Below are 12,860 nucleotides of genomic sequence, written 5' to 3'. Positions count from 1 at the left end.
AGGTTGTGCTCAAAGAGATGAAAAATATAGTTTCATACGGATAAATATCCCTCTACAAGTGTCTATATATTAGAAACCCACAGAGAAACACCGGTAGAATAGTTGAAGGGCAGAATCTCTTTACAACTTTGTCTTTTTGTAGAGAGGTACATCACATGAAAAAGTGATTTATTGGGTGGAGGGGAAGGAATTTGAAGCAATTTTTCAAGCTTTTTTATTCCTGTTAAAAGCAGTTTTCTGAGATTTTGTAGCACTTCAAAAGCACTTAAAAAACAAAATAAGTTTACATTAAAAAATGAAGTGTGGATAAAATATGAGTCCCTCTAAGCCTTTCTTTCACCTTTCTCCTTCTCCTTTTTGGTACCATAACGTAAAACAAAAAAAAAAAAAAACAAAAAAAAGACAAGATAATTTTTCCCAATAGCATAAAACACAACTACTGAGAAGTGTCAGCCATCTAAAATTATATTTTTCGCTGAAAATATTTGTTTTGGAAAAAGAATGTGATAGTCCATTGGGAAAAAAGTTTTCAGGAAAAATTATCCATCTCTAATACACAAGTCAGTTCTTCACTCATACAATGACAAAACCCCATTACATTCAAGATGGCATTTCTTTTAATAATTTCCTATTAATTTCATAATCATCATGGCTACTGCCTTCTAAACCACAGAAGTGTCTACATCAGGTATGCACCACACAAGAACTCAGTCATGCTGAAAAATTCAAGTGTGAGTCAGAAAGCAGGTAATACTGTTACAGACTGGTTGAAGTCAGTTAACTTTCTACATTAATTAGTCTTTTGCTGTAATTCATGGCAATTTTGTTTCCACTGGAAAATAACAAAATGATGTTGAAGGCCCTGGTTCAGCAAACCCCTTACACATACTTTTAATTCCCATTGCTGCTTAAGTGTCATTGAAATGCAGCGTCCAATATCCTGCACAGACACGTCTTTTAACCCCCCTCATTGTCCTCCAGTGGGAGATTTCTGCATCTACATCTTCCAAAACGCAGGATCCCAGGCAGAAACACGGCAAAACAGAACCATCCCTCAGCCTCTAACTGCTGACACAGCCAACAGCATTCCCTGCCCAAAGAGTCTTTGTTTTTTATTAACAAATGTGACATTTTTGTTTCAATATTTTCTATTTAGATTAAAGTGAGAACAGAGAAAGAGAGATATGAACCAACAGACAGCATCAATTTACTGATTGAAACAGACCATGCAGGAACAGTTGCCTTAGCTGCGGTTGATAAAGCAGTTTTTGTTCTGAACAAGAAAAATAAGCTTACAGCGAAAAACGTAAGATATCTGTAAGAACATCCACTAATCAAGCAAAATTTTCCATGACTAATGAGAGGATCAAAATTTAATTAATGGATATTAATTGTTTAATCACAGCTTTGCTAAACTTGAAAATGTTTTTGCTTTACAATTTAGGATATATTTAAGATGAATGATATATTTAATTGGGGATTGCCATGCTACGGTAGACAAGTTTGTAAATTAAAAAAAAAACAAAAACCACTGCAAGTATTCCCCAACTAAAACATCCCTCAGCTTGAATCTCAGTTTGCAGGTGCCACTTGTACCACCAGTTTGTGTTGCTTCTGCAGTCAAAGGCAGCAATAAATTTTTTAATACATAAAAAAAAAGAAAAAAAAAAACAAAACCAAAAACTTTTGCAGATATGTACAGTCAATCTGTGCTATTTTATTTGGCAGGTATTTAATGCTATGAATTCGTATGATCTTGGATGTTCTGCAGGTGGTGGTGCAGATAGTGTTCAAGTTTTTACTGATGTTGGTCTGGCCTTTTTATCAGATACAATTAAATCCAACGTTCGGGAAGGTAAGTGCAATCTGCCCTCTACTTTAGGTGTTTGTACAAGACCACTCTAGATCTGGGGGGCCTCATTGCTTAAAAATCAGAAACGTTTTATCATGATGTTGTAAGATCTCTCTTGCGTGTGGATTTTATTTCTCTTCTTTCACTGAGTGCTGGCAGATCAGACAGCACAGGTCTTGGCTGCTGGTCCTTTGGTGCCCAGCTCAGCTGGGGCAGGCAGCAGTTGGCTCGGGCTGTAAGGTAACTTGGCCAACTGAGGATCATCTGTGAATGAGATGGGTCCTAAAATGGGCCTTCCCTGTATGACCTGAATGATCAGGCTGTTACTGTCGTAGTATGATGACCAATCTTTTCTGTTCTTCTTTCCCAGGCTATAAATGCCCCCAGGGTACCAGAAGGCAGAAAAGATCTTTGGAATTTCAGAAGAAAATGTCAGGACTTGGTATGTCTGCTCACCTGGGTGGCCTGAAAGGTTTAGCAGGGGGAAGCAAAGGGAACTGGCTTACACCTACGGGGCAAGAAGTGATAGGGTAGTAAAAGATATCAACTTATTCATAGTCCCAGTTCTTGCATTAAGTGCCATAACCTAGCACAAGCGTGTATATTATACCATGTAACCTGATGCATCATTTATCAAAACAACCCAAACAACAAAACCAAAGAGTGGCCCATCTGCAAGCAGAAACTAATTCACCATTTTATAATCCCAAATGCAAAGCATTTCTACCAGACATCATGTCATGGAATCAGTCATGGCTTTAAAGTTTTTCAAAGTTATTTGTATGGACAGGAAATGTTATATAGATCCTATTCTTTTTCTTGACGTTCTGCTTGGAATTTGTACCAGCTTTTGGTATTTTGAGCTCCAATTAAGAGAAGAGCTAGTATAATAATTGGCCTAAATCTAAAAAAAAAAAAAAAAGTTCACATAAATTGATATTTCCTTGCCGGAAGACATGAAGGCTTGAAGCTGGGATCTTCCTTACTTTTGAAATTGGTCTCTTTATTCAAGAATGACAACAGTGCCGTGGCTATTTCTATTAAGATATCCAATTCCAGTCTGCAAGGAGGTGTTTTTAATTCACAATCTGAATTTGAAGCGAAAGCTTAGGGCCCATGCTTTCCTCATGTGTTTGGAGACTGGTTTTAGGACAGAGAACAGGTCCCCAGCTGAAGGTAGACTGTTGTATTATCAATTAACATTAACTGCAAGAATGACAAGAGTGAGCATGATGAACATCTTTATGCTTATTGCTACTTCTGCAGGACTAATTCTGGGCTTTAATTATGTTGCAGCCAACAAATATCAAAACGCCACTCTACGAAAATGCTGTGAAGACGGCATGAGATTGAATCCCATGAGGTTTTCTTGTGAGAAAAGGCTAAGAAAGGTGGCTGGCTCCCCCGAATGCAGAAAAGCCTTCCAGGACTGCTGTGAGAAAGCCACAACCCTCAGGAAGCAGGCGAAGCAGATGATGAGAGTGGGCTTAGCACGATGTAAAGAACGGTGGCATGCAACTGTCTACAGAAAAATTTCCTCCATACGGTGGCAAGGGAGGGTTAATGGGCATTTAAAGCTGTGGGACCAGGGGGGGACATTTTCACAGCACCATTTCAGTGAGCCCTGGTATAGTGCGGCACCCACACACAGTTGCAACTTCACCACTGTACTCTGTGGAAGTGGGAGTGGGACAGAGTAACTTCTTGGGGTGAGAAAAGGAATCGCTTCAGCCCCCTTTGGACCCAGTGCAGCCCTTATGGAGGAGCTGTTGGCCCCTGCCCGCACCCTGGGAGGCTGCAAATGCGGGGCAGAGAAGGGAGTGGATGTCTCTGTTCAGAGCTCTGAGTGACCTCAGGTTCATGACTATTTAATTAGTGGTACTATTGTTATAACACTCGAGTACCACCAGAACAGTACCTGACGAGAAGAGGCCACTTCAGCCAGGGACAATTTTGTCTCTTTCTTCCTTTCTTCTCCCCAAAGCCTATCTCTGATCACACAGAAGCTCATGTCACACACACACACAAAACAGCACATATTGAAAAAAAGACATATTCAAAGTATAATTTCTGCTACCATTTTTCTCAGACCTTCCCTTTCATGCCCTGTCTGTCACAAATATGGGAGGGTGGGAACACCTTTGCTACTCATTATTAAAAGGCAATATTTTCTTGCTTGGCACAGTATAGTTGTTGAACTTGGAAAGAAGATTTATCCTTTCGTTCAACGATAAATTTTGGTCATTTCTTCTCTTTTTTCAGCATTTTATTTTTAATGCACGAGATGAAACCCAGATGAAGTCTTTTCATCCGGAGTGCTTTTCATGCTGCTTTCTCTCTGACAAACTAACTCCCTGCAAGACAGCGTAAGGTCAGCAGCAGAAGACTTCAGAACAGAAACCCCACTCTTGTTTTACAGACTATGATGACCATGAAGAAGTTTTTGATCAAACCTCTGTCAACTTGCGCACTTATTTTCCTGAGAGCTGGTGGTGGAATTTTGAAGAAATAAAAAACCCTGGAAACCATAGGTACTGTATTACCTGACTAGGTGAGTATGTCTAAATTAGTACAGTAAAATGCATATAAATATCAGATTTATGTGTTTTCTGATACAAAAGACTTCAGAATATTTGCAAGTGCTTTTTCTCCACAACTGAGGGAATATTTTTTTCCTTACAATATTTAAACTTCAGCAAATGACAATGTTTATGTTTTATAGACCCTTCTTAATATGTTTTATTTTCTGTTTCTTAGTGTAGTAAACTTTGCTCCTGACTCTATAACTACCTGGGAAGTTCAGGCAATAAGCATATCTCCCCAAAAAGGTATAAGTATTGTGTATTTTATTGGGTGTCTTTGTATGGATGAATGGAGAATGCATATTTTTTAAAACAGAGATACAATGTTATGTTGACAGAGTGAGACAGTCTGCACTGAAAAACACAAAGTGTTTTGGTCACGGCATTTAGTCCTCTCTTTTATGGCACATTTATGCCCAGATAGAATTTAAGGGATAGATGTATATTAATAAAAATGACATGGTGATCTCTGAAGAAGGATGGATTATACAATCAAAATTGTCCCTCATTCTTTCAAATCTAGAAACCATCTCACTTTAGCTTCCACATGGCCAGATAGCCACAAGAAAGGTAGCAGTTATTTGAATATTTCTGGGAGCAAGTTCTGGCTGTCTCGGAGAAACATGAAAATCTTTGGTCTCCGGAAAGCCACAGAAAAGAAGAGCTCCAGGAGATGATCAGAGCACTGGATACCAGCGAGCCCAGGTTCCCAGGTGCTGCTCCCTGGGGGCTTCTGGTTACAGGAGCATGCAGGAGGGACAAAGGGTCCATCTGGTACTGCCCGCTCACCTTTGGAAAGGGAGGCTCATCCAAGGGTGCAGTGACAGACGTGGAGTTTATTTACAGAAAGCGAGGAAATATCATTATATTGTAAACGTGGCCTTTGCAGGAAAGCTGGGCCACATTTCACTCACGAAAGCTGCAAACACTCCTGCCAAATCTTACCTATTGAATCCCATGGCAGTGACTCCAGAGGGCAAATCATCCACTCTTGAGATAGGTCTCTAGCACAGATGAGTTGAAATGCTCCCTGGAGATGCCTGTTTTCCTCTCCTGCTCTTGACCTCAGGGGAGCCCAGGCAATGAGTTTTGATTAGACATTTAACTTTTTATCTGCTCATGTTAAGTGTATAATTCTCAACTCTGTTTTTTTTTTTCTCATCCCAGGATTTTGCATAGCTGACCCCCACACCTTTGCAGTTTTCAAAGACTTTTTTGTATCCCTGAGATTACCATACTCAGTCAGACGACATGAACAACTAGAAATAAAAGCAGTGGTTTACAATTATCTGCCCAGTGATCTCCAGGTAGTATTACCATCAACTGCTGTGCTATACACATCTAGCTAGGTAGATATATAGCTGTGTAATAATTTAATGTAAATGACCCAGCCACCTTCCTACAGCCTAGACATCGCCCTCTCATTTTGAAAGTCTCCCCAAGGACAGGAGCCAGTTCTACTTGCCAATCAAACTTACTGTATAAAACAGGTTTTATTTACCATATTACACAGCCAAATTCCTTGTCCTTGAGTTTGTCTTCTCCTGCTTCATTGAAGTAATCAGCTACTTTTTTGCTGCCTGCCTGTCTGGGCAACATCTAGCTGCTGATAAAGCAGGTACACAAGATACAAAGATAAACTATAAGCCCGCAATCCAATATGTTAGCCACAAAATTCATTGTGCATGCAATGCAAGGCCACTTTTTGTCTGCATGTGACACCAATGCAGCTCTGCATATGTCCACAGTTGTCACTGAGCTTATGGCCTCCATCATCTTCAGGCTGATGTTCTTTTTTTCTTCATTTCTTCCCATCTCTCAGGCAGCTTTGCTTGACCAGCATCTTCTGAACTGTGTTGAATGGTATAGAACTGGGATGTATAAAGATGTAGTATCCTTCTTACCTCCCTGTGGTTCAGGGATAGGCCAAAATTATATTGCAAATTCACTGTAATGAAGAAATACTAGCTGATTTACCTTCATAGCCCTCGTCAATGTAGATGAATATTAACAGATCATAGGGTCATAGAACAACTTAAGTTGGAAGGGACCTCCCGATGTCTCTAGTTGAACCTGCTGCTCAGAGCAGGTCCAGTTTGGGGCCTTGTCTAGTCAGATATTGAATGTCTCCAAGGAGTGAGACCCCACAAACCCTGTGGAGAAATTATGCCAGCATTTGATCACTTCTTGCTGAAAAATTTTTCCCATTTTATGAATGGAGAATAGTAAGTTCAGGGGAGCAAAGTGAAAATCACTTTCTGTCTTGCAAAATGTCTGTATTGCTTTTTTTTTTTTTTTTTTTTAAGCAAAAGCTAGTGTCCTGTTATACCTGTTTCTCATTTCTCATTCTTATCTAGACATAGTGGAGCTGGATTATTTTTCCTGTGTGGTGATGCACTAAGCCTGGTCACAGGCATTGCCTTGTCCCTGCAGGTGACGGTGGTGATGGATGCAGTGAAGGGGCTGTGCACCGCAGAGGCAACACAGAAGGATGTTCAGCTGATGCTGGTGGCAAAGGGAAACTCTGCAACACCAGTCTACTTCTCAGTTGTCCCTCTGGTTGTGGGAGAAATTCCAATTACTATTACTGCTTTAGATGCCATTTCTGGGCACACTGATAGCATTAGGAAGAACCTCAATGTTGTGGTAGGTATAACTAGTTGAGGGCAGACACTTCACAAATATGTGCTTCTCCTCAAATATGTGCTTCTCCTCAAATTCACTAAGTGTGAAGCTCTTGCAGAGGGAGTGAAATCCTCGAAACATAGGGCTGGAAGCAATCTCAAGAAACCTGTTTCTCAGCAAGGGTTGAGCTATAGCATGGGGAAGAAATTTAACCCTGTGCTAGGCTTGTGTGTAGTGTATATGGAAAGAATTGTTCTTTATGGCAAAAACGCATCCTTCTACCCATGACATAGCAACAACTTCCTTCATGCAGTCAGTGCCCATCTCGTAATCTTTAACTTCCACCTGCTTCATTGTCATTTATAAAAATTCTTTTTCCCTTATGAAACCAAGATTGCAGATGTCCATCTAGTAATATTTTGAGAAGGAAATACTCTCTGCTAGTCATGAAGTTAAATCCTATTCTATTCCTTCTAGTTAATGGATCTTCAATCTTAACAGTTGTATAGGTAAAACGCATACAGGCAAACAAAGATATTATAATGATTATTTAATACCTTAGTTCTCTTTTAAAATGATGAAAAGGGGAAATCTTTTAGAAAAGATGACTTTTCAACAGTCAACACCGACCAGCACAGATTCATTACAGCACTCAAGTAGCCCACGGAGGGCCATTTTCAACCCACACAAAAAGCACAAAATATGAATCCTTGCACCATTACTGTCAGAGGATAGCCATGTAGGTAAAGATAAGTCATAGGATGCTGGGAACCTGCTGTTGTTACAGGCCATAGCTTTTCTAGAGATAGACACAGTCTCAGAGCTCAATGCTACACCAAAACACTAAAAGTGTCTGTAAAAAGAGCTTTATTAAAATAGAAATTGTAGGAAGTAGCATGTATGGAAATAAAAAGGAAAAAAAGTTTAAATTTTACCAAGAAGATGAACTCAGAGCTTGGTGGATTTCATATATGAGAGATTTCTAAAAGTGAGACCACCTGTGAACTTGACTTGCACGGTTCACAAGGCTGAGAATACATTTGAAGTTTAATTTTTCTGTGTTGTTTTGGTAAAAAGAATTTCATCCAGGGAAGTATGTCAATAACAACAACAACAACAACAAAAAAAGGTCTGTAGAGTTTATTAGCATTTCAACCGGGAGACCAAAATTCTGATTTGAAGGTTCGGTTTTACCCGGAGAGAAATCTCCCTCCAAAATAATTTATTTCTGGCCTCCGCTGGTCTAGTTCAAAAGTGGAGATGGTGGCTTTCATGCAGCTTAATTTCAGGTGCGGGTGCTTGCAAAAGTTTTGACTTTTCTTTCCTCAATTTTACAGACTGAAGGTATTTTACAGAGAGAAGAAAAGACCATTTGCATCAACAGTGACTGTAAGTTACACAGAAGAATTAGATACAGATGAGGTTTGGGGTAGAGACATGGGGTGTAAATATCTGATGGGTGCAGTGACGTATTTCTTAATGTACAAACGTTGCTTTGGTTGACCAGAATTTATCACAAATCTCTTCATGCAATACATAGCAAAAGACTCAGGAAAGAAAAATAATTTAATTCTAAATGTTTAAAATTGATTTGTATTACTTCTGTGTTTCAAGGTAATGTTTTTAAATATTAAGTAGACATCTATTTCGTTTACTAATGGGCCTTAAAGGGTATTAAAAACAAGCCTCATTTCAATCCAAAAAATATTGCTAATGATTGAAAATTAAATCAATTTAAGAAAGATAAATGTATTTCTTTTCGTAAATTTCCACTTAAAGTTTCTGATAACATTTCTGTCATAATTGCCACCGACTGTGAGATGCTTGATGAAAAGCACATTCTAAAATTGCACTGTATGTTTTTATGTTTAAAGAGTATGCATGTAGATCTCTATTTACTATTTATTTACAGTAAAGTCCCATACAGTGGAACTGAACAGACCATCTGATATGGTACCAGGTTCTGATAGTCACGTGTTTGTTAGCTTGAAAGGTAACTTTTTTTTGTCAATAATTTCTCCATCGGTGACAAGAGACATGCCCTTTTGTGCTGTTCATTCCTGAATGTCAAGTCTCCATTCCTTCCTAGTTTTTCTGCCATGACTCAAATGATCTGTGCTGTGTGCCCAGGCCATAAAACAAAAGAGCCCCAAGGCTGATCTAGTACTTTTCATCTTTCTAATTACTCCTTCTCACTTCTATTGGATACAATAGCTTTATGCAGCCCATCCTGCCTCACTGTGCCATGGTTAACTTTATGGGAAGGCCAGGGGAGAAGGGAAGGGTTAACCTTCTCTAATAACCCCACACTGCATGTAGTTCTATAGAAGTGTGCTTCAGTCTTCAGAAATAAGGATGCCAGACTCTGATGTATAAGTACTGGAATGTTCTGTTTTTCTAAAGAGAAAGATTTGTACAATCATATATTTGTTTAATCAAATAATCATATACATATGTATATATACTCATGCATACATATTTAAAAACATCTACTAGCAAGTGCTCTTATTAATGATAAAAATGTTTTTTTTCCAGAAAATGTAAAATAATACATTCTTGACACAACGACTATTGGCTGACATTTCTTTCAAATCCCTGTTCTGAAGTGTGGGGATGTTTCAATTCTACAAATGAGAAAATTACAGAGAGCAAAAAAAAAAACCCAACAGAACTCTGCACAAAACACTTGGCATGATTAAGGAACAATCTTTTTGTCCCCTGTGGGAGGATCAGATCTGGTTTGGCAAGACTTTTCCAGCCTGAACCTGAAGCACCAGTCTTTCCCCCTTTCCTTGCCTCCCTGCCTCCAGTAGCCTCAGGACTCTTTCTCCCCCATGCTCCTTCACCACCCCAGCCACCCTTGTCAGCTTTCCCAAGGCCTGGCACCTCATCCTTGTTCTTCCCCAGCTCTGCAAAGTCTTAAGTAGCTGAAAACAGTGTTTAATAATGAGAAGTACCAGGCCATGCTGGAGTGTCTACCTATAGTTAGTATCACCTTTCTTCATGTTACACCAGCCAGCTTTAAATACAGTGTGTACTATGGCTTGTGGTTTTTTTACAACAGGGAGTATTATGGACGAGTCTGTTGAAAACTGTCTTAGTCTCACTGGAGTTGAGAAGCTTATTAAGGTGCCTACAGGCTGTGCAGAGCAAACTATGGTGAAAATGGCCCCTGCAGTCTACGCTATTGAGTACTTGGATGCCAGTGAGCAGTGGATAAACTTTGATCCTGAAAAGAAGAAGGAAGCCATTAGCATGATTGAAAAAGGTAAGAAGAAAAAAAAAAAAAAAACAAACCCTGAGACCAACCAGGGTCATTGTTATTCCTTTGCATTGCACACTAACCATTGCTGCTTGCCAAAGGAGTGAGGGCTGTCTTCAACACAGCCACGCAGAAATGCCTCTGACAATCTGCAGACAGACAGGAGAAACAGAACTGGTGAGGAGGATTTATATGACTAATTGCCTACATCTGACATTGCACAGTACTGACATGCAGAGTCCACCCTCTCTCTTGCCTGATTTAGAAGCAGAAAGTAAAACCTGAGATGATCAATTTCAATTCTTCTCTGAGTAAATAGACAGTAAAGGCCAGTTTATAATTTCCCACTAACGGAGATATGCAAAATAGATCCAGATGAATCATGTCCTAAAAATACTGATTTCTCCCCCTGCATCATAGAGAGTGAGTGCTTAGGATAACCAGCTGGGATGTAGACATCTCTGCTGCAGCTGTCTGTAGTTGGCAAGAGGAGTATCACTAAGGAAATTCCCAATGGTAATCACCCTCTTGACACTTTCTCTTCCACACTCCTGTATTCGTTACATGAGCTGGAATGAGCCTTGGACCAACAGCCTTGGACCAGCTGAGGGAGGGAGTTTCCTTAGGGAGAGGACAGCTGCAAGGGTGCTTCTTGAAGAGCCCATTCCAAAACATGATCCAAAGCTGGTCTTAAATGCACAGCAAAGCCAGGACCTCTGCATGTGGAAGCGGAGATGTTCCAGCTCACAAGAACTAACGTAGACCCCAAAAGTATCCGTTATCAGTCTCAGTTATCAGTATTGTAGCAGGTACAGCTGATCTTTCTAACTGCAGCAGTGTGCATACTGCATAAAGCAGTACAGTGCTTTATGATCTTCAGACAATGTGGCACACATTTCATCAGTAAAAAATAAGGGTATAAATAGAGAATAAAAACATGCTAATGGTCTTTGCCTATTTGTCTAAGATTGTCTAAGATTATCTAAGATTTATCTAAGATTGCCTGAAGTGACATGAGATCCTGCTGATGAGTATTTGATATTAACAACAGCATTAGTCCCCGTATTATGCTTTTATTGATTCTTATTGAAGTTCATTGCGGTAGAAAATTAGTTGTGTGGTTATGATACAGACTTTATCAAGATAATGGCAGTCAAGATCCGAGGCCACAACTCGTGATTTCTAAGCCTATGTCTGACCCAAGGGATAAAGTGTTTATATGTCTTGATTCCATGCACTATAAAGTCAACAGCTTGAAAAGTTGTCAGTAATGGGAAATAAGTTTCCCAATATTTACTACACATAAAATGTTTTGTAGCTATAGGTACCTGCAGTTTTCAGGTTATTCTCATAGCTCAACTAAAACAAACAAGATAGAGCATCTTCTAAGCCTAGCACTTTTTCTGTGTCAAAGGCCTGCTGACCCAGTCATTTCCTCCTTAATGTACCAATAAACACCTCCATGAACTCTTCCACTAATAAATACTGAATGTGTCCATGTTAATACAAGTAATGTATGAAAATGCCCAAGAAATATGTGTACTCTCTGAACAGTTATGTGCTGTCCTGTTCATGCAGGTTATACTAGAGTGCTTCAGTTTCAGAAGGAGGATGGCTCCTATGGAGCATTTAAAACAACACCCAGTAGTGTATGGTAAGTGTATTTTTCAGGATTTGGTGGTTTTTTTAGTTGGTTTGTTGGGTTTTTCTCCAAAATACCTCTATTATCATTTGATGCATCAGATGTTTTTTGGGGGGATGAGGGTGGGGATGGATTTTCCATATCTGGTGGGCATGGTGTTGCCTATATACTTTTATCATAGATAGTCAGCCATGTAAGTCTCTGAGCGAGTTTAGTCCCTGGTGAGGGAAATTTATCCTGAACCACTGATGATTTTACATTTGCCACGGAGTAGAAACGTTCATGCTGACGTTGAATGATAACTCACTAGGTTCCAGTGAATGCACTGTATTGAATTAAAGTCTATGTACAAAATGAGTATGTTTCTCTTCCTGTCAATATGCTCTTCTATAAATATACATCAGCACAAGTTGGGAACATTTTCTTTTGTGCAGGTTAACTGCATTCATTGTTAAAGTGCTCACAAGGTGCAGAGAACACATTAGTATCCAAGACAGTCACATACGCAACTCCATTTCCTACCTGATTAATCAACAGCAGGCAGACAATTCATTCCATGACCATCACCCAGTATTGGACAGGACTATGCAGGTAGGTCCATATTTAGAAGAATCTGTTGAATATTTAGGGCTGCTAGGGGTTGAAAGGTATATTGTAAGCTGTTGAGTAACAAGAAACGTATCTAAAGAAAAGAAATCTGTAACGTAAAATGAATTTGCTAAAAGGTCTGTTATGTCAGAGATGCATAGCTAGCACTTCACCACCTTTATCTTTTGATCCAGTCTTAGATAACTTTGCAGTTGACTTATGCCTCCAGAGCACTTAGAAAATTAATTCTGAGATCTTCATGCTTGGTAAAAATTATGCCATTTATTGCCAAAGGCAATGGAGCCATAG

At 39.4% G+C, this 12,860-nt stretch overlaps 1 protein-coding gene across 1 annotated transcript in view; it reads left to right on the top strand.

Annotated features, from left to right (window-relative positions):
* The window catches only part of LOC141462960 (complement C4-A-like), a 49,527-nt gene that overhangs the window by 19,336 nt on the left and 17,331 nt on the right, over nucleotides 1-12,860 (top strand). Inside the window, exons 14-26 of the mRNA XM_074145156.1 lie at nucleotides 1,157-1,306; nucleotides 1,729-1,855; nucleotides 2,223-2,294; nucleotides 3,149-3,349; nucleotides 4,272-4,383; nucleotides 4,610-4,680; nucleotides 5,602-5,741; nucleotides 6,868-7,080; nucleotides 8,397-8,448; nucleotides 8,972-9,052; nucleotides 10,124-10,327; nucleotides 11,900-11,975; nucleotides 12,398-12,554. Of these exons, the coding sequence (XP_074001257.1) occupies nucleotides 1,157-1,306; nucleotides 1,729-1,855; nucleotides 2,223-2,294; nucleotides 3,149-3,349; nucleotides 4,272-4,383; nucleotides 4,610-4,680; nucleotides 5,602-5,741; nucleotides 6,868-7,080; nucleotides 8,397-8,448; nucleotides 8,972-9,052; nucleotides 10,124-10,327; nucleotides 11,900-11,975; nucleotides 12,398-12,554 (1,656 nt within the window). The remainder of the gene's footprint in view (nucleotides 1-1,156; nucleotides 1,307-1,728; nucleotides 1,856-2,222; nucleotides 2,295-3,148; nucleotides 3,350-4,271; nucleotides 4,384-4,609; nucleotides 4,681-5,601; nucleotides 5,742-6,867; nucleotides 7,081-8,396; nucleotides 8,449-8,971; nucleotides 9,053-10,123; nucleotides 10,328-11,899; nucleotides 11,976-12,397; nucleotides 12,555-12,860) is intronic.

The sequence above is a fragment of the Numenius arquata genome, chromosome 1 (genome assembly GCF_964106895.1).
Source record: "Numenius arquata chromosome 1, bNumArq3.hap1.1, whole genome shotgun sequence".
NCBI lineage: Eukaryota > Metazoa > Chordata > Aves > Charadriiformes > Scolopacidae > Numenius > Numenius arquata.
This window is presented reverse-complemented; position numbering and strand designations above follow the sequence as displayed.